We start from the raw sequence: 20073 nt of genomic DNA, 5'->3' as shown, positions 1-20073 counted from the left end.
TGCCAGCCCGAAGGCATGGGGAGCAGTGAAGGGCGTCACCCCAGAGGTAGAAACCCCGGGCTGGACTCAGCTGTCCAGTGAGACCCTGGCGGCTTCATCTGGGAAATGGGGTCTGTCCAGTGACCTCAGGATGAAGCCCGGGTTAAATGGGGGGCAGAGAGGCTGGCACACACACACACTGCGGGACAAAACATCTTGTCTCAGCCCGCCCCCACCGCCTCTCAGGTGGCCCCTGAGGCCACCACCTGGTGAATCAGAAAGGACTCGGTGGGGTAGAAGGTGCTCTCAGCACGTGCCCACCAGCTCCACGGGGCCCAGCCTGGGGACAGGGAGGGGAGGGTCAGATGTGAAGGGCTGGGTGGGGATGGGGCATGGCCCATTTTGACTCAGCAGCACTCTCTCCCTAAGGGATTTGAGCACAGGGTCCAGCTCAGCGCTCCAGATCCTCTACGGGCAGCACGAGCCACCACCTTGACCAGTCACGGACTCTGAGCCTGGTTCCTCGTTTCATCAAAGGGAGAGAGGGAGTGGCCTCGTTAAGACCCCACTCCCAGTCAGCTCCCTCACTCTCCTGCTGAGTAGGGAGGGGTGCCACCAGCTGTCCCATCCTGAGCTGTCCTCAGACTAGGGCAGGCACTAGCTGACAGGACGAAGGACCCAAGGCTCATGGCAGCCCTTGGGGCCCAGGTGACCTGGAAGCCAAGAATGTGGCTCCACCTGATGACCATCCAGCATCACGTGCCACTAGGACCACCAGGCCAGGAGGCCCAGGGGTACGAATTCCAGGTCTCCCCCCAACCCCCAGCAGCCACCTAAAGAACAAGAACAGCCTGGAGGAAGTTTTCATGTTTATTCAACCTTGCTGCTGCCCTTTGAGGCCAGCTGGGCCAGCTCCTTGGGAGGGCCTGTGGTCTGTCCCTGTGAATGCCCTTCTGCAGGGAATACAGCGCCTCAGGAGTTAGTGACAAGGTGCTGATGGAGTGCTAGTGTTAAGTACCATAAACCCCCGAGACTCCAGGAGACTGGGGAGCAGTGGGGGGAGCGGGCCTCCGCTGGCCCTCTTCTTGGTCTGCACAGTTGGCCTCTGTCCCCGGAGCCAGACTGGTGGAGAGTGACTCTTGGGAGCTCAGCTGGGGGCGAGGTGGCTGAGGGCAGAGGCAGGCAGCTCGCATGCTGCTGGGACAGGGCAGAGCGGTCAATGTCTGGAAATGGGAAGGGGTGGAGGCCAGAAAGCCCCTGTGGCCGCACCCAGGACCCAGGTCCTCATGGGTGTGGGCTGACTGACCCTCCCAGAGCCCAGCAGCACCCTGAGGCTTAGCCTTCAACCCCGTGGGAAGGCACAGGATGGCAGGACAGAAGGCCCAGCCCATGGACCCAGACGAGAAGGCCGGGAACAGAGAGCGATGGGGCCAAGCAAGGCTGATGGGGTTCTGGGATGGAGACCCCAGGCCTGCCCGAGTCCTCATACATCCCTGTGCCCCAGTTTCTCCCCTGTGCTCACGCCACCAGCCTGGAATGTGCCGGGGCTCCAGGAAACCAGGGGGCAAGAAAAACCCCAGAGCAGTTAGGGATATGGCCACGAGGTCACAGGGGATTCCATGCCTGGGGGGCGTTGGCCAGGTCCCCAGGCGGGCAGGGCTGATGGGTTCTGCGCGTGGGGGACCCTGCAGTCTTGCCGGCAGCAGAGATGGTGGACTGGGCCGGGTGGGGACCCCGCCTGGGCCGCCCTTTCGGCCCTCACCCCACAGGCTGGGCCATCTTGGCGTGCAGGCTCTGGTGGGCGATGAGGTGGGCGCGCTGCTTGAAGCTCTTGTCGCACTCGCCGCAGCCGAAGGGCCGCTCGCCCGTGTGCACTCGCCGGTGGTCCAGCAGGTAGGAGCGCAGCGAGAAGCTCTTGCCGCAGTCACTGCAGCCGAAAGGCTTCTCGCCCGTGTGGATGCGCTGGTGGTCGGCCAGGTAGGCACTGCGGCTGAAGCTCTTGCCGCACTCGGAGCAGGAGAAGGGCTTCTGGCCCGTGTGCACGCCCTGGTGGCGCACCAGGTCCGAGGAGCTGCGGAAGCTCTTGTCGCACTCCTGGCACTTGTGCGGCTTCTCGCCCGTGTGCGTGCGCTGGTGGCGTGCCAGGTCGGAGCCCCAGCGGAAGCGCTTGCCGCACTGGCCGCAGCTGTGCGGCTTCTCGGCCGCCAGGTCCCGGAACTGCCGCCGACGCGTGGGCGGCCGCCCCCGCCGCGCCCCCGCTGCCCGCCCCCGGGGCGCCCCCGGCCGGGCCTCGGCCTCCTCCAGCCTCCAGGACACGGTCACGTCGCCAGCAGCCTGGCCCGGGAGCGCCGTCACCACCTCCTCCAGCCGGGATCTCTCGTTGTGGCTCGTGAGTCCCAAACCTGCAAGCGGGGAGGAGGCGGCCTCTTCAGTGCCACGCGGTTCCAGGGACAGAGCTGAGGGGAGGCAGAAACGAGGCTCCCAGCCAGCGCCTGGGGCTCAGGTTCAGACAGCCCTGGGCTCCAGCAAACTCCAGCCTCAGCTTCCTCCTCCATGGAATGGGGACACGAGAAAACGACGACAGAGAAACAGTTCAGAGTAAGCGGCAAGGGGCTTGCTGGGCGTCTCTAGCATAAGCACTTACTAACTACAGGCCTAACCAATCTACGCCCCCTTCCCACACTGCGATCCAATGTCCCACCCCAAGCCCTGGCTATTCAAACTCCAAAACTGCATAGATTGAGGTCATCTGTAAATGATCCCAACCCTCACCATTTGTTATCAGCAACCAAGGAACCACAGGGCTCAGCTAACATGGTTCCTCTCGCTACACGAGCTCTTGTCCTCTCAGCTCAAGAACAAACAGAAGTGGATCGGGAGGGATCTTAGCTGGTCCCACTGGGTTGCGCGGATTAAATGAGATGATCCCCAAACAGTGCTTAGGAAGGCCCTGACCTGGAGAGAAACCCAGCAGCGCGGCCTCTAGTGAGCAGGTGTCTGTCTGCGCCTCTTCACCGGGCAGGCTGAGGGGGCCTCACAACCATGTTTGCACGAAGTCCCAGCTCCGTCCCTTCAGTGTCCTTCAACCTCTCTGAGTCTCAGGTCCCTCGTCTATAAACGTGCACACGCTTTCATGCAGTGGGTTGTGAGGATCCCATGAGAAAATGCCTGTACCCGTGCTCAGCACAGTCCTGGCATGTTGCCCATGCCATCACAGGCAGAGAAAAGTGAACACCCGCATAAACGAAACCTCCGGGGGCTCTTAAAGAGATGCAGGGAAAGCCCTCTTTGGAGCCAGCTAAGCAAGGACTTGGGAGGAAGACTGAGGATTTCAGAAGGGTGTGCAGGGGTGGGGCCTGCCTGGGCCCACCCACTGCTGCTGGGACTCCAAGGAGGCGAGAGCCTCCAGCTCAAAAGAGCCAAAGACCCCTAGGCCCCTCGCTGTGCCCACTGCTTACCCAGGGCAACGTTCTGGGAGTTCTCCCTTTTTATGTCCCAGAAGAGATCCCTCTGAGCAGGGTCCAGGGACCCCCATTCTTCCCGGGAGAAATAGAAGGGAATGTCTCCAAATGTCACAGGTCCCTGGAATGAGGTGAGAAAACCCAGTTCAGGGCTGCCCTGCTCAGGACTCCCCAGGCAGTCATGGGCAGAGACAGGAAGGGGGATGGGAAACAGGACAGGTCCGGGCCAGAAAGGATGGATGGAAGAGGCCTTGGTGAGAAGGCAAGACCCATTACAGGGACTCATCAGCATCAGAGGGGACAAAGGGACTGGTAACTCACCCCAGAGGCAAAGCAGGTATCTGTCGTCTCTCTGGTGCTCCCCTCTTTAAGAAGAGCCGGAAGCTGGGCTGCAGGGAAAGAATGGAGCCTCAAAGAGGCCAGCCCAGGCCGGGAGTGAGATCTCACACACTCTCCTTCACACACACACGTACACCTTGCCTTCTCAGAACAGAAATACCCTACTTGCTCCCTTGAGGGCAACGCCCAGGAAAGACCCAGGCCCCTGTCCAGCCACTCTGCCACCTTCAAGCTTACTCACCACCATGGCTGTGCTGCTCCCAGGGTACAGGTGGTCGGCTTCGTGTCCCTGCCTTCCGGGGAGGCCCCTGGGCCTGAGATCCCTGGACTGCAGCCTCAGGTTCCACCCCCTCTGAGGGCATGTCCTGTGCAGGAACCACAACATGCTCATCAGCACCAAGACCAGATGGGGGAGACAGAGATTAACCCCTGGGAAGGAGACACGGGACACATCCCTCAGGAGGCTGGGTGTGGGGAAGAAGGTCAACACAGGGCCCCAGGAAAGACCAGATGAGAATGTGACACCAGGCAGTGCTATGTGCCCAGGGACACTCCCCGACCAAGCGTGAGGCAAGAACCAGCCCCCAAAGGCCAGAATCAAAGAGCCACTTAGCAAGGGGCCGTGGGGGGAGACCTTCCTGTCAAGGGCAGAACCCCACACCCCCGCCACACATTAGCATCTCCCCAGACGCTTCCAGTGTCAAGGACCCAACACCCCACAAGACAGCAGGGTTCACAGGGACAGCTCTACCTTCTCACACCCCCTTTGGTGCTCTCACTATGCACATCACTGTATCCCCAGGGCCTGGCCTAGAGCAGAACACAAATAAACGTTTGCAGAACCTGTGGAGCTAAAACCTGCCTTCCTGGAGCATGCCCACTTTGGTCCTGCTGCTGCCCTCCAAAGCCACCAAAAAGAAACCAGATTCACTTGGACAGTGTCTTTCAGAAAGGCCACACATTATGACAAGCTCCTGTGGACGCTCCCTCTGGCTCTCCATGTCCTCCCCCACCCCCAACCCCCGTCCCGCCCCCTGGAGGACTCATCCCTATAGAGATGGCCACCTCTCCTCAGTCCAGGTGCCATCCAGGTGCCCCTGGATGCGGGAGGGGCCCCTCACCTGTGGCCAAGCTTTCACTGGCTGCTTTTGCAGGTCCTCCACCAAGGCAACGGCTTCCTCGCCACTCCCCGGGCATCGTTCGCATACCCAGCCCTGGACGCCCACGGGCAGCACGCTCAGGAACTGCTCCAGCACCAGCAGCTCCAGGATCTGCTCCTTGGTGCGCAGCTCGGGCCGCAGCCAGCGGCAGCAGAGCTCCCAGAGCTGGCTGAAGGCCTCGTGGGGTCCGCGTGCATCCCCGTAGCAGAACTGCCGAAAGCGCTGGCGGCACGCCTCTGAATCCCTGCTGTCCTCTTGCTGGGCAGCATCCTGCTCCCAGGAGGAATCTTCTACCTTCACGATCAGAAGCCCTTCTCCCTCCCCAGGGGCCTGGTCCTGAGGCTCTGGGGGGGCTGCCATTCCCCTGGCCTAAGGCTCAGGGCTGGTCAGCCTCAACCTGGGCCTTCAATCTCCCAGAGGGATCCCCAGTGGCAGCTTGGTTGGCATCTGGACAGGCACTCCTGGGGGAAGAGCAGAATAGCAGGAGGGGGGCGGTACATGAGCAATCACCAGCCTTGAGGGACATCCAGGGACTCCAGCTCCCGTTCTTCCTGGCCTTGAAGGCTATTTTAGGCTCTCCTATAAAGCCTTGCTCACATGACTCTCTCCTACCAATACAGATCCGCGGCTCCTTATCCTCAGCTCCAAAATCCAAAACTCCCAGGTTTTCACCACCTGGTCTACTGACATGAGATGAGCATATTTATAACCTCCATTTATCTCACTTAATGTAAATGTTCATATGTTCTATGGGAGAAATATTAATGTATTTGTTCAATTTGTAAAAATCTATCAAGCTGTACTTCTGATGTATATTTCTGTATATTATTCTTCAATTAAAAAAAATTCCTTTTAAATGGGAATTCCTGGCGGTCCAGTGGTTAGGACTCCGCGCTTTCACTGCTAGGGCCCGGGTTCGATCCCTGGGTGGGGAACTAAGATCTCGCAAGCCGTGCAGTGCGGCCAAAAAAAAAAAAAAAAAAAGTTTTTTTTAAACTAATGTTTTGATTACTGAGTGTTGTACCCGATTGCGCTGGCAGCGTTATTTAATATACAATATATGTACTGTATTTTTCTCAAATTTTGGCTCCTAGTGTGTCAGCAAAGGCCCCACAGACACCATCCTGAGCCATTTATCCAGATACACATGAACGTGAGACATAGTTATACCTTACTGCTTCTCTTCACAACAGTCCTGAAAGGTGTGTATTTTGGAGTATTTTTAATTGCTTTTTGTTTCAACAAAAAAAGTGATACAAACCATTGTAATAAAACGGGAGGGTTAGACAATACAGAAATACATAAAAGAGACACTCTCCCTTCCACACTGCAGCTGCACCCCCATTAACAGTGTGACATATGACCTCCCAAATCTTTCCCTGTTCATTTACTGGAAATATATCCATAGAAACCGGGGGGAAAGTGCTTTGTGCTTGTTTTTACATAAATCAGGTCTTACCGCAATACTATTTTGTCATTTGCTTTTCTACCCAGCAATGCTGCTTCCTTCAGCCGCTCTAGGAGATTCCGCGGCATGGATGTACTCGTTTCTTAATGAATACCCACCCGAGTGAGGCATTCAGGTTGTTTCCAATTCTTTTCTACTACACACTAAGCACTTTATTTACTTTATTCTGAAAGGTACGTTCTCCATGCTCATCCTCCAGTGACCGAGGAGAAGGCTCCGCTCGGACAGAGCCAGGAACTCACCAGAGTCGCTCAGTAGGACTCGGCAGTCGGGAACGCGGACCCGGCCAGAGCCCCGCGCTCGATCCCAGCAGCCTTGCCTGAGCGGAGATGAGAGGCGGAGGGGCGAGCAGCGGGTGCGGCGCCCCAGGCTTCTCCCCTGCACCTCCCTGAGGTGCGCGCCTCCTTCGGCCTCTGCCTCCGGGCGCCGGCCCCGGCCGCCCGGAGCCCTACACTCGACCTCGGAGCCAGGCGGGCTGCGTCGCCTGTCCCGCCCCCCCAGGCTCACACCGCCCACAGCCGCCCAGGCGTTCCCAGTTTCCGCCTCCAGGTTTCGGTGCCGGAAATTCGCGCGGGGCTCGCCGGGAAACGACATGGCGCATGCGCTGAGACAAGCACGCCCGACTACTCTCCCCAGGAGGCCGTTCGCCTACTATACCGGCCTTCTCCCTGAAGGATGACCAATGAACGGTGAGAATGTCCAGGGATGGCCAATCAGAAGGCAGTGACGTCATGCGCGTCAACACCCGTGCCCCCAGGCTGAGGTCTGCACCTAGATTCGCGCTTTCTCCCTCTCGCCTTGTCTTTCAGTTTTCTGTGTTCCTCTGGCCCGTGAAGGGTGAAAAGGAAAAGCCAAGGCTGGCCTGCTGGGTAGAGACGTCGCTGGGCCCAGCTACGAATGGATTGCCTGCTCCGCCGCAAGGGATGCTCGGGCGTGGACTCTTCCTTCCGTCCCCTGCTCTTTCCGCTACACAGTGGGTCGAGAGCTGAGGGGGCCGTGGTCCAGGAGCTGGAACTCAGCCTTGGGAGACTCGTTTATAGCTTTTGGGGTCCCGCACCCACCCAAGTAGTCTTTAGCCGCTTCTAGCAGGGCGCGGAGCTTGCTGGGAAATGCAGTCCAGTGAGGGGCGGGGAACCTCCTGCGGCGATCCTCTGTTCCCGAGGGTCGGCTAGGGTCTCTCAGCAGGACGCGACCGTCGGGGACGCTGACCCCGACCAGCAGATCTGACTGAAGGACAGCGGGGCTCTCCAGGCTGGGGAGAATCTAAAGCAGGCGGGCCGCGTCGGGGAAGCTCTATGCATTTGGACCTGCTCCCACCCTCTTCTTACTCCCCTTGGAGATATGAGGCTCCAGATCTTTTTCTGAAATAGAAAATCCTTTCTTGTGGTTGTTGTTATTGTTTGATTATGCAAGTATTGCATCCTTAGTGTAGGAAAGAAAAAGTACGGAAAATTTTAAAGGCATCCATATCCACAAAGCTAGCTTCCTCACTCAGCTCACATGGCACTCCCTCAAAGTGGTTTTTCCCTAACCCTATGTAGACAGCACCCGGCCCCCGCTGCCATGCCTCTGCCCTGCCTTATTTTTCTTCCTAACTTTTATCACTACCTGACATATTTGTATATTTGCCCTCCACTACTCGACTATAATTTTCATGATATCAGACTGTTTTCACTGCCCTACCTCCAGAACTTAAATACTGTGCCTGGCACAATATTTGTTGAAAAACTGATGGTTAAACTAACTGAAAGTTAAAAATATCCCTAACAAGGCCATTCAGAAATAAGCACTATTAATATTTTAGTCTTAAGTTCTACATCTATGATTATTTGTAAGGTAAATCTGGAATCATTCTATTTAATGAATTTTTGTTGGCTCAGAAGTCTATCAAAGGGGACTTCGCTGGTGGCGCAGTGGTTAAGAATCCGCCTGCCAATGCAGGGGACACGGGTTCGAGCCCTGGTCCGGGAAGATCCCACATGCTGCGGAACAACTAAGCCGGTGCACCACAACTACTGAGCCTGCGCTCTAGAGCTCGCGAGCCACAACTACTGAAGCCCGCGCACCTAGAGCCCATGCTCCGCAACAAGAGAAGCCACCTCGGTGAGAAGCCCACGCACCGCAACGAAGAGCAGCCTACACTCGACACAACTAGAGGAAGCCCGCGCCCAGCAACGAAGATCCAACGCAGCCAAAAATAAATAAATAAATAAAAATTCATCTCAGATAACCGTAATGCCTTGTGGAGACACAAAATATTAAAAAAAAAAAAAAAGTCTATCAAAGATATGTTTCCAAATCAGCATCTATAAATAAAATCCATCTGTTGTGCAAGCTGCATAGTATTCCAAAGCATGGAAGTTCCATATTCCATTTAAAGTTCCTTACTCTTGGATATTTAGATTGTTTCCATTTTTCCATTTGCAGATGTTTACTACGTACACCTTCCTGCATTTGCTTGAACTACTGGCGGGAAGGGATGAGCCCAGGCTGTTCTAAGAAGACCGCTGAAGTGGATGCTACTGGGCTCCCTCTCCTCCCCTTACTGGCCCCAGTGGAAAACTACACAAGGAAGAAAGAACTTGAAAGTCCCTATTTCCAGTGTGCCCTTACATTGTTCTTCACCCTGTACTGACAAAGATTAACATCAAGTTGGCTTGCAAAGGAGAAACGTCCATGGGATCCGGCTCCATTACCACAAAGCAGGACAAAAAGGGTGTATTGGGGGTTTGAGGGACAATAAATAACTAGCACACCTACCATATGTTCTATTGGGCATTGCTGATGGATGATAATTTGTATATAATTATATTGAAATTGACCACCTTATTGTACTTTCCTTTCCTTCTGATAGTTTATTTTTCTATGATGTAAAAAGGGAAAATTTTCTTTCCAGAAAATTTATATTCATTTCCAGAATTTATACTCATTATTTTCTTAGTCTTATAGCATTGTCTAGAACTCCCTAAATATCTTGGGACTTCCTTGGTGGCACAGTGGATAGGACTCCATGCTCCCAATGCAGGGGCCCCGGGATCGATCCCTGGTCAGGGAACTAGATCCCACATGCATGCTGCAACTGGGAGTTCACATGCCACAACTAAGGAGCCAGTGAGCCACAACTGAGGAGCCCTGCAGCCGCAACTAAGGAGCCCATGTGCTGCAACTAAGGAGCCAGCGAGCCACAACTAAGACCCGGTGCAACCAAGTAAATAAATAAACAAACAAATAAAAACCCTGGACCTGAGCCCCACCTTCCAGCTCTCTGGTTGAATGACTTTGGACAAGTTATTGGACTTATTGGCCCGTTTCCTCCTCTATAAAACTGAGATGAAACCCACTGCTCAGACTTGTAGAGCGTTGAGGAAACATATATATGGTGCTTGGCCCCACGCCTGACAGGGCAGCTGCCACTGGCAGCTATTATTACTATTCTCAGTCCGCCGTCCTGTTCAAGACATTTCATCCCTTATTGGCTGGGAGCTAACCAGGGCTGCGACTGCCCTGCTGGCCATGTGATCTGCAGAGACAGGTGGGGTCCCAACAGCCTCGCTGATGCAGACATCCTCAAGGTCATTTGGTGTCTGAATGTAATTGTGAGAGCTGAGCTGCAAACCTAGGACAATAAGCAAGCTGAGCCCACCCCTCCCCGGGGGTGGGGGGGAAACGTAGAGAATGAGAAGCTTCAGAGCTAAAAAACCAGAAGGCCAGGAGTAAAACAGCCAGGCAGAGGCGGATAGGGCAAATTATAAAGGACATGTGCAAAGAGACCAAGGAGGTGAGAAGTAGGAGAGGGAGCTGGCAGCAGCCTCAGGAAGGACCAGGAGGGGCAGGGTCCCTGGTAAGTGAGAAATCCTCACTGGATTACAGCTGGGTCCCCAGGGACGAAGGTGAAAACGTCCAGTCACAAAATGCAGGCCCCAGTGCCTGAGACAGGAGACAGGGAAGGCAGGAGGCACTGAGCATGAATTCCCATGCTGGCTCGGCCCTCCTCCCGGGTCCCAAAGAGAAGAGCCCAGGGAGGGTCCAGAGCTCAGTGGGCAATGCCTGGGACAAGTGACCACAGCAGCAGACCACCCCACCGGGTCCACAATTTCAGAAGTGGCCAGCTGACTTCAGGTTTGGAAACCTCTGTGCTCAGAAGCCTTTGCTATAGGCTCTGGAACGGGTCCAAGCCAGGTGAAGGCTGGGGAGGAAGGTGCCCAAGCCCCCAGAGGGATGACATAGGGATGGCTGAGTGAGGAGACACTGGGTTGACCCTGGAGCCCCCAATTCCCCCAGCCAAGTCCGGGGTCAGCCTCCAGGGCCCCACGAGACAGAGCTATAGGCTGTCGCTCGAATTCCAAGACCTTTAATTTGCAGTGAGCATGCCTGCTCCTCACCCGAGCTCCTCCCGTGTTGCCGCGCCCCACCCCCATGCCAGCACCTCCCCAACTCCCTTCCTGGGCCTCCCAGGTCACACCCCCGCAGCAGCTGCCCCCGCTCCAATCCCCCTCCTTCCCTGTCTCCGGGCCGGACCCTATCTCTCAGCCTCCTAGGTGGGGGCCGGAGGGGGCGCCGCCAGAGCCCCAGCTGCCCCCAGCATCAGCATGGCCAGGGCCTTGGGCCCCGCCGTGTGGATCTTCTCGTGCCGGTGCAGGTTGGAGCGCCGGCTGAAGCTCTTGCCGCACAGGGGGCAGGAGTAGGGCCGGACGCCGCGGTGGGTGCGCTGGTGGGCGGTGAGGTGGGAGCTGTGGCTGAAGCTCTTGCCGCAGTCGAGGCAGTGGTAGGGCTTCTCGCCGGTGTGCGTGCGGTTGTGGGCGATGAGGTTGGAACGCTGGCTGAAGCACTTGCCGCACTCGGGGCACGGGTAGGGCTTGACCCCGGTGTGGGTGCGCTGGTGGGTGACCAGGGCTGAGCTCTGCGTGAAGCACTTGCCGCAGATGGGGCATTTGTGCGGCTTGGCACCCGTGTGGGTGCCCTGGTGGGTGACCAAGTCCGAGCGGCGGGTGAAGCGCTTGGCGCAGCGGTCGCACACGTAGGGCTTCTCACCCGTGTGGATGCGCTGGTGCTGGATCAGCGTCGAGTGGTGGCTAAAGCTCTTCCAGCACGACGGGCAGGTGTAGGGCTTCTCGCCAGTGTGGATGATCTGGTGCTGGATGAGGTGCGAGCTGCGGCCGAAGCGCTTGCCACAGTCCGTGCAGGCGTAGGGCTTCTCGCCCGTGTGCGTGCGCCGGTGCGTCACCAAGTGCGAGTGCCAGCTGAAGGCCTTGCCGCACTGCTCGCACTTGTAGGTCTTCTTGCCGGCGTCGCCGTCAGGGGCCAGGCCCTCCTCGCTGCTCTCAGGGGCGGTCGTCTCCCCCTCTCTGGGTTGCTCTGGGAAGCGGCCCTCCTGGGCTTTCGGGATGCCGATGTCAGGCGGGGCTGGTTCCGACTGTGCCTCCTCCGCGGGACCCGGCTGCACATCGTCCTTGGCTGGCCCTGAGCTCTGGCCGCCGACTGCTCGCTGCCCACACCGTGGGGCGTCCCCCTGGGCTCTCCCCACCCTGCTTTTGAAGGACTTCATATCCCCAAGGGCTCCCAGGGACGGGGCTAGCTCCTCCTTGCCCACCTCCACGGCTCCTGGATAAAGAGGGATTCCAGCAAGGCAGAGGCTTTCATGAGGGCCCCGGGGGAATTGTGGAGCTAGAAATTAGGGCAAGGACCTGCTGGGAACCCTGGAAGCAAGAGCCACCCTCCACACAGGAGGGAGGGCTGGTGGCCCTGCCCCAGGAGGGGCTGTGTGTCTGCACCCCACAGGAAACAGCCCGCACTGACATGGGGCACCTGGGAGTGACAGCCACGACCCTACTGCCCCGCCCACCTGTCACCTCTGCACGCACCTCTCTTCTCCTCCTCCTCATCTCCCATCAGCTGGCAGGATCCCGAGGCCTCGCCCTTGCCCTGCACTTGAGAGGCCCAGAAAGTCCTGCTGAAGGGAAACCCTGCTTGGGAAGAGATGCTGTGCTCAGTCAGGGCCTTTCGGGCTGCACAGCAAGCAGAAACCACCCTCCACCTCCCCGGAGAGGTGATGGAGCAAAAGAAGAAGGGGTGCAGCTCTGCAAACACGGGGCAAAACCAAGTGAGCTCAACAGTCACTGGGGGCAGATGGCCATGCCCTCTCAGGATGCACACTCCGGGGCAACCTCCAGGCACACTCTTCTCAGGGCTGGGCCAGGTCAGCTGCTGGCCACCTCTATGTCACACTGTCCCCAGCAGTGAGTCCAGCAATGTCAGAAACCAGATGCAGTCTTCCTATCCTGCACCTGCACCTTCCCAGGATCACAGGCAAAAAGGGCTCCTGGGGGAGGGGCAGTGGGCAAAGAGAGGCCAAGTGGGAGGGCCTGCGATAAGAGGGCCAGGGACACTGACCACCCAGAAGTCAAAGACCAAAGGCCCATTTGCCAAGTACCCCAGGGTGAGGGCCTGGGAATTCTGGTCAAGTCAGGAAGAGAGCAGAGCGGCCCTGGCCTCCATGCCCTGATCCAAGCCCCATGGGAGGGAAGGAATGTTTGGACCAACTGGGTGGTTTAGGGCATTCGTGAGGCCTGCCATGGGGCTGTGGAGTGGATGCTGGTTCCCTCTGATCTCCCAGGACTTGCCTGGACCTGCTGGCCTGGGCCCCGGAGAGTGCTAACAATGGGTGGTGAGCAAACCAGAGATAATTAAAGGTGTGAGCACAGCAGCTGCTGTGATCCTGGGGCCCACCAGGGACAGCAGGGGTCTTGGCCCACCATCAAAGTCAGAGGGTGGAATTACCAAGACCCTGGCTCCACCTGGACTAGCAGGTGTGCAAGAGACGTGCACTGACAGACAAACAGACAGAATGACCGAATGAACGACAATGAATGAATGAATGCTGATTTTTCCATAAGCCCTCATAAAAGTCTGCCATGAAAACTAGAGCCTGAAACTGAGGAATCAAAGCCCTGGGACTTTACTGCTTACCATGCGAAAAACCAAGGGAGCCAAGGCCCCTCTGAGAAGAGGACACGGCCCTGGGGTGGATGTGACAGTTCAGAGTCAAAGGCCTGGAGCGATTAGCTGGCACTGCTCCCCGTCCTCTGGGCTAGCAGCCCGGCCCAGAGCCAGGCTTTCTGCTCAGATACCTCTGAAGCTGGGCTTGGAAGGGGGGGAACTACTGGAATAAGCTAGGGAAGAACTGGAGAGAAGCACAGTCTCTAGGTCGGCACCGTCCAGCACAGCAGCCACTAGCCACGTGTGGCTATTTCAATTCAAATCTGAGCTGATTAAAATGAGATAAAACAAAAAACTCAGTTGCCCTAGCTGCATTTCTAGGGGTCAATAGCCACATATGGCTCATGGCTACCATATCAGCACCGACCAGAACACATCCATCACTAGGAAGCTTCTATAGTACAGCGAGGTCTGGATGAACCACAAGAGGGGGTTCAAGCCCTGGAAAGGGAGGAGGAGGTGATGGCAGATGGGCCCCACCGCTGACTTCCCAGGGCCTCAGGAAGCAGCACCCCAGCACGAGTGAGCCCTTACCCAAGGACAGCCCGTTCCTCTTCTGCAGGACATCCCTGTAGAAGCTCTGCTGTGTGTGGTCCAGCCTCCCCCACTCCTCCCGGGAGAGGTACACAGCCACGTCCTCAAAGGTCACTGGCATCTGAAACAACACGAAATGCCCACTCTCCAGGACACGCCAGGACGTGGTGGAGGGGCACGGTGGTGCCAGGACAAGGGCAAAACCCCGACTCCCATCCTGCTGACTCAAGTGAGGCTGGCCCTCAGGTGTGATGGTGAAGCAGGACAGTTGCCCAAGGAAGGCTTTTGGGGGCAAGAACAAAGCGCTTGTGTACAGCAGGAGACAAGAGACAAAAACAAGGATCCTTCTGTTCGGCACCACTGCCAAAGCTCAGGATCTCCAGTCCCCACCCCCAGGTCCAGCGCTCAGATCCGGAGGACAATTCAGAGACGCTGTCCCTCCACGTCCTTCGGCTCCAGCTCTGGATGGGGACACTCACCTGGGACCAGGCAGTGAGGAGCGCCGCGGCCATCCGCCGGTCTCTGGTCCTCCCCTCGTGAGAGAGCACAGGGATCTGGGGGGAGGGGAGGGCTGAGAGAGGAGAGAGGTCCTCAGGGCGTCCACCTCGTCCCGCTTGGCCCTCCCACTCCCCGCAGTGAGCTCATGCCAGGCCCACCAGGGACACCCACGGTGCCTCCAACTCCACCCCCAACCTGATCCAAGAAGAGGGTCAGTGGGCTCTGAGGGGCGGCCTCCAAGGGGCAGGTGGGGCAGACATCAGGGTCTCCCACTTGGGCTGAGCATCTACCTGGGAAAGTGCCTCTCTCCACATCCCCATCCTCACCTCCACCAGGCAGGAAATGCACTTTCTCCTTAGAGCCCTGGCTTAGGGGCACCCAGCCCCGTGCTCCTTGAGCTCTGGCCTCCTGTGATGCCCCCTCAGGGTGCGGCTCTTCTGGTTCCATCTTGATGTGGGGTGACTCCTGAGCGGCTCCCAACGGCACTGTCCCCTCCGACTCGGAAAGCATTTCTTGACAAGAATGCCCGTGACCTGGAGTCTAGAAATAACAGCCCCATCAGCACTGGGACAGAGAATGGGAGACACAGCAGAACTCCACGCTCGGGGACCTGCAGAGGTAGACACCAAGGGTGGCAGAACGCACACCCAGATGCAAGGCTGGCCCTCCTTCCGTCTCCGTCCCTAAGACCTGCACATCCGTGGTTCACCCCTGTGAGGCCGGACAGTGAGGGAAGGAGGGGAGGCTCATCGAGGCCCTGCTGGGTGCCCACAGGGCAGATGCCTCTTCCCACTTCGAGCCTCACACCTCCCACAGGAGTGTGGATTGCTATTCTTTAATATATGAGGAAACCGAGTGTAGTTGTCTGGGTTGAATAGCGTACCCTCAAAATTCCTGTCTACTCGGAACCTCAGAATGTGACCTTATTTGGAAAAAAGGTCTTTGCAGATGTAGTTACGGATCTTGAGATGAAATATCCTGGATTCAGGTTGGGCCCTGAATCCAATGACTGGTGTCCATATAAGAGGAGAGGACACAGGGGCTTCCCTGGCAGTCCAGTGGTTAGGACTCCCGCTTTCACTGCCGAGGGCCCAGGTTCTATCCCTGGTCGGGATACTAGGATCCCACAAGCCACGTGGCAGCCAAAAAAAAAGAGGAGAGGACACAGAAACAGAGGAGAAGCCATGTGAAGATGGAAGCAGAGGCTGGAGTGATGCTGTCACAAGCCAAGGGACACCTGGAGCCACCAGAAGCTGAGAGGCGGGAAGGATCCTCCCCTAGAGCCTTGGGAGGGGGCCCTGCCGACCCCTTGATTTTGGGGTTCTGGCCTCCAAAGTGTGAGAGAATAAATGCCGGTTGTTTTAAGCCACCCAGTTTGTGGTCCTTTGTTACAGCAGACACAGGAAACTCACACACCCAGGCTCTGAGATCAGACAATGGCCCAAGGTCATAGAGCTTGGAGTGACTCGGCCAGGACTTGAACTCAAGTGTATCAGACTCACAAGTCACCCCCAGGGCCATAACTTCTTGAAAGTGACAGGAAGACATGTGGCCTTGGGCCATTTCAGTCCTAACTCAATTGGTCAGAGCTGTTGGCAGTTTCTGATTTGGAAAAAATAAGTCCAAGCATACCTCTAACCGTGCTGAGGACTTGCACCCACCTAGGTCTGATGGAAGGGAAACTCCTCTCAGGCTCATTCCCTTTAGCACTGTCCCCCACAATGGGGCTGCCAGGGTCCTCCCTCCCCTCTTCATAGCAGCCTCTGCCCCAGCCCTCTGGGAGGTGAGGAGCAAGCTTTTGAGTCAGGCTACCGGGGCTGGAATCCAGAACCACCGCTTACCAGCCTTTCAGTCCTGAGCAGAGCAGAGCACTGGGAAAGTCACTTCCCTTGCACTGGGAGGCCCTGGTGAGGCCTCATCATCACCACCCATAGCACTGGGCACCGGCCAGCCTTCTGCTGGGAACTCAAGCCTATCCCTCCACCTCCCCACCCACCTCAGTATATAAGACCCTCAGGCCAGGAGTCAACGTTCCTGGGAGGCACACAGGCCAGGCGGCCTCCGGGACTCAGCTGCTCTGCCTCCACACAGATAATACGTGAGAAAGAGCTCTCCACTCCAGAAAGTTCTGGATAAACAAAGAGCAGTGCTGGTAATTATTATTATTACTCTACTGTGTGAGCTGACAGAATCCAACATCAGCAGAGAATGTTGTGGACATGTGAGGCCCACTGGGTGTTACAAAGGCATTATGGAAGGGAAACTGAACTGCGGTAAAAATTCTTTGTGCTTCTATGGTATGAAAACAGAACTGACACTTGATTTGTACTTGAACTTACAGCCACTGGAAACCCTAGCTGAGGATTTCCAGGTTTCTCTGACCTAGGTTCTAGTTGCTGTGGGTGGTGGTGTTTTATATGTTACAATAATGAGCACCTACGGGCTGATGAGCTGCTCACGGAGGCCTCTCGTGCCTATTATCTTCTCCGAGCCTCCCAACCACCTGGCAAGAAAGGTGGGAATGGCAGGCACATGATCCGCATTTTATAGATGACACACCTGGTTCCCAGAGGCCAAGGGACCTGCCCAAGGTCGCACATCCCGCTGCAGCTGACTCATGTTCCCCCAGTCCCAAGCTTGGTGACCCTGGTCTCCCCGCAAGTCGTAACTACACACACACAGGCAACAGGTACAGGAAGGGCTATGTGCTCAGACCCAAGGAGAGAGGAGATGCGGGCCCAGGTAGAGGGGAGTACAGGGTAGACTGAGGCTTGCCCATATACTCTGAGCACTGTTCAGAGAGCAAACCCCACCCACAGGACCCCTGTGCAGCCCCCTTACTATCTCGTGTAGCCTTTGGTCTGCTGACTACCGAATTCACCAGGCAAAGCAAAGCAGTCCCATAGAAGTCGATTCCCAGGTGGAAGGTATTTCCCATCATACCACCTCTTCAACATCCGCCCACCGCCTCTACCAGCCCTGCTCCCACGGTGAGTCTAACTTCTCCACTGGTCCAAATGCCCTGCCTTGAAAATCCCCTTCCACTCCAGTTCCTTCCAGTGCATGCCTCCCTCACCCAGCACCCCATCCATACCTCTTGGGCTCTCTCCTTGTCCTGGGTAGCACGGATGCCTCCGCCATCCGCAGACATTTTCTGTCTCAGAGCTACAAAGCTCAGCTGAGTCGTTTCTTGGTCTTGTTGACCAAGTCCCCTCCAGCTTCTGGCCAGGAGCCTAGAGGAGCAGAAGGAAATCAGCCAGTGTCTCCTGGACATCCCTGAAGCCCTCCAAATTCCCACGCCGGACCAGATCCATCCCTGGTCCCAATCAGAAATAAAGCCTCCGAGACGCCCTCCAACGGTCTCACTCTCTATGCTGTTTTTTGGTCCCTCTCTTTGACAGAATGCTATTTTGTATTATCCCGTTTATCGTTGAAGCAAGAATCTCAGAGCAACTGGGTTAAGGAAAACCGGGGTGACTTGAAATCTGAATCTCCTGTCATCAGGAGCCGAAAGGTCTGCAGAGATCCTACGAAACAGGTGCCGAGTAGGGCCCCGCCCACCACAGCCAGCTCCGCGGAGGAATACAGGCCCCGCCGTCTCCCGGGCCCAGGACACACACACACACCCTGCGCTCGACCTGACTCGGTCCCGCCTGGGATCCAGAAATTGAGCTGCCCGCTCTCAGCAGCCCTCCCTGCGGCTGCAACCACCCGCCCGGGCCGGGTGTCCATTCTGCTCACGGTCCCGCACAGATGATGTCCTTCCTCTTTCCGAACCCAGGTCCAGGCCTCCTCTCCCTGCCAGCCCGTAGCCTTCCACCTTTGACCCCGTCCCCTCCTGCCAGCTGGCCACCCGCGCGGGTCTCGGGATCCAGGCGCCCTCCCAGCCCCCCTCTCACCGAGGTGGAGGCGGAGGGGTCACCTCGGGCGGCGGAGCCCCCTCCCCCGGGGAAGGGAGTCTCCGCAGCCTGCACCTGGCGCGGGGAGCCGGGTGGAGACTGGGATTAGGGACAACAGGAAGTCCCTCCCAGATCCCGTTCCCCGCGCAGCTGCAGCCCTACAGCGTTCCCAGCTTGGAAGGTTCCGGGTCTGGGGTCCCGAGGCCGGCTGCACCTGCTCTCGGCCGGGAGGTGACTCCCAGATCCGCGTTGCCGGCTCACGATCGCTTTACCTGGTACGTACTCGTGACACCAGCCAAGCAGGGGCGCCAAAGTGGGAAAATATATTTTCTGTAAGGATTTTGATATTTGACGTTTCAAATTGCAGCTGTCGTTACAGGACGAAGGACACTTTGCCGAGTGGAGGGACATGGTGGTCCTTTTCAGTACACAGAGCTTCTGAAAGTCTTATGGGTGTCTCCGTGGAGACGTCCCTGGATTTCATTTAAGGCTCCCAGACCGGTCAGCAGCTCCTCTGGGTTCCCGCCAAGACTGGCATGGAGTTCTCTCTCCCTAAGAGCAAACTTAGGAAACAAAGAGACCTGGGAACTCCCCAGTACCCACCCCTACACCCATGTCTCACACTTTGGAAAGATGTGGCATCAATCTGATTTTTCCAGACGCTGCCCTCCGCAACCCCCCCCCCCCGACTAGCTCCCTCTCAAGGCTAGGGATAGAGGTGACAAAGGGGTCTGACCCAGCCATGCATGGGGTCCCAAACCCTCAGACATCCCTGGTGGCTTCAAAGTCCACATCTCAGCTTCTATCTTCCCTTCAGACCCTGAGAACTAAGGCTCCCCAAACGGGAGAACAGAGACTGTGCTTCACTCCCTGGGGCAAGGCACCCATCTCTCCTTAACAGGGCACAGGAGATGAGTGTCAGGAAAGGGGTGAGGGCCAGCCCTGTAGTCAGATTCCAGGAAGATTCCTGCTGGAAACGTTCCCAGGCCCCCTGCCTTCGGCCCATCAGAGTCCTCTGAGATGCATCCACTTCACCCAGGAAGACAGGCACCACTGGCCCTTGTACCACCCCATCGGTGTGCTGTGTGCACTCACAAGGGTTCAATTTTTTTTAAACTTAGTTCCCAACACTTAAAAAATTAGGAGGGTTCCGGGACTTCCCTGGTGGCGCAGTGGTTAAGAATCCGCCTGCCAATGCAGAGGACACGGGTTCAGAACCCTGGCCCGGGAGGATCCCACATGCCGCGGAGCAACTGAACCCAGGCACCACAACTACTGAGTCTGCGCTTTAGAGCCCGTGAGCCACAACTACTGAGCCAGCGTACCACAACTACTGAAGCCCGCCCGCCTACAGCCTGTGCTCCACAACAAAGAGAAGCCACTGCAGTGAGAAGCCAGAGCACCGCAACGAAGGGTAGCCCCCACTCACCGCAACTAGGGAAAGCCTGCGTGCAGCAACGAAGACCCAACGCAGCCATAAATAAATAAATGTATTAAAAAAGAAAAATGAGGAGAGTTCCCATAAAATTGATCTTCTTGAGAAACCAGAACAACCAGAGCAACCCTGGACCCATATTCCTCCATTCCGGGCCTGATCTCAGGGTGCTACTTTTGGTTCTCCACTTGGCCCTTACAGCATTTTGAGTTTGCAGCTCTGCTTTTGGAGTTCAACTTGTTTTAGGAGTCCTAGAATTCTTATTGATTCTACTATCACTTTGATGAAAGAAAAATTACCCCCA

The 20073-nt window shown here is 56.8% G+C and overlaps 2 protein-coding genes across 10 annotated transcripts; both read right to left on the bottom strand.

The window, feature by feature from the left end:
- Positions 1–836: 836 nt before the first annotated feature.
- Positions 837–6784, bottom strand: ZNF213 (zinc finger protein 213). 5 transcript variants are annotated; one of them, XM_082362177.1, is made up of 6 exons: positions 6650–6784; positions 4901–5400; positions 4021–4144; positions 3762–3829; positions 3438–3561; positions 837–2435 (listed from the first exon to the last, which is right to left on the bottom strand). In XM_082362177.1, the coding sequence occupies exons 2-6, from the start codon at positions 5297–5299 to the stop codon at positions 1738–1740; spliced, it is 1413 nt and encodes a 470-aa protein (XP_082218303.1). In that variant the 5' UTR covers positions 5300–5400; positions 6650–6784; the 3' UTR covers positions 837–1737. The 5 variants fall into 5 exon arrangements, with proteins under 5 accessions (XP_082218303.1, XP_082218305.1, XP_082218304.1 ...); XM_082362179.1 differs by having other exon boundaries at positions 837–2381; XM_082362178.1 differs by lacking the exon at positions 6650–6784 and adding an exon at positions 6399–6528.
- A 3958-nt stretch (positions 6785–10742) lies between these two features.
- On the bottom strand, positions 10743–18410 carry ZNF205 (zinc finger protein 205). Of its 5 annotated transcripts, none has more exons than XM_082362130.1 (7): positions 18062–18410; positions 17530–17668; positions 14762–14975; positions 14417–14508; positions 13938–14058; positions 12269–12373; positions 10743–12008 (listed from the first exon to the last, which is right to left on the bottom strand). In XM_082362130.1, the coding sequence occupies exons 2-7, from the start codon at positions 17584–17586 to the stop codon at positions 10942–10944; spliced, it is 1656 nt and encodes a 551-aa protein (XP_082218256.1). In that variant the 5' UTR covers positions 17587–17668; positions 18062–18410; the 3' UTR covers positions 10743–10941. The 5 variants fall into 5 exon arrangements, with proteins under 5 accessions (XP_082218256.1, XP_082218259.1, XP_082218257.1 ...); XM_082362133.1 differs by having other exon boundaries at positions 12269–12370; XM_082362131.1 differs by having other exon boundaries at positions 18074–18410.
- Positions 18411–20073: the final 1663 nt, after the last annotated feature.

The sequence above is a fragment of the Balaenoptera borealis genome, assembly GCF_965194805.1.
Source record: "Balaenoptera borealis genome assembly, chromosome: 16".
Lineage (NCBI taxonomy): Eukaryota > Metazoa > Chordata > Mammalia > Artiodactyla > Balaenopteridae > Balaenoptera > Balaenoptera borealis.
This window is presented reverse-complemented; position numbering and strand designations above follow the sequence as displayed.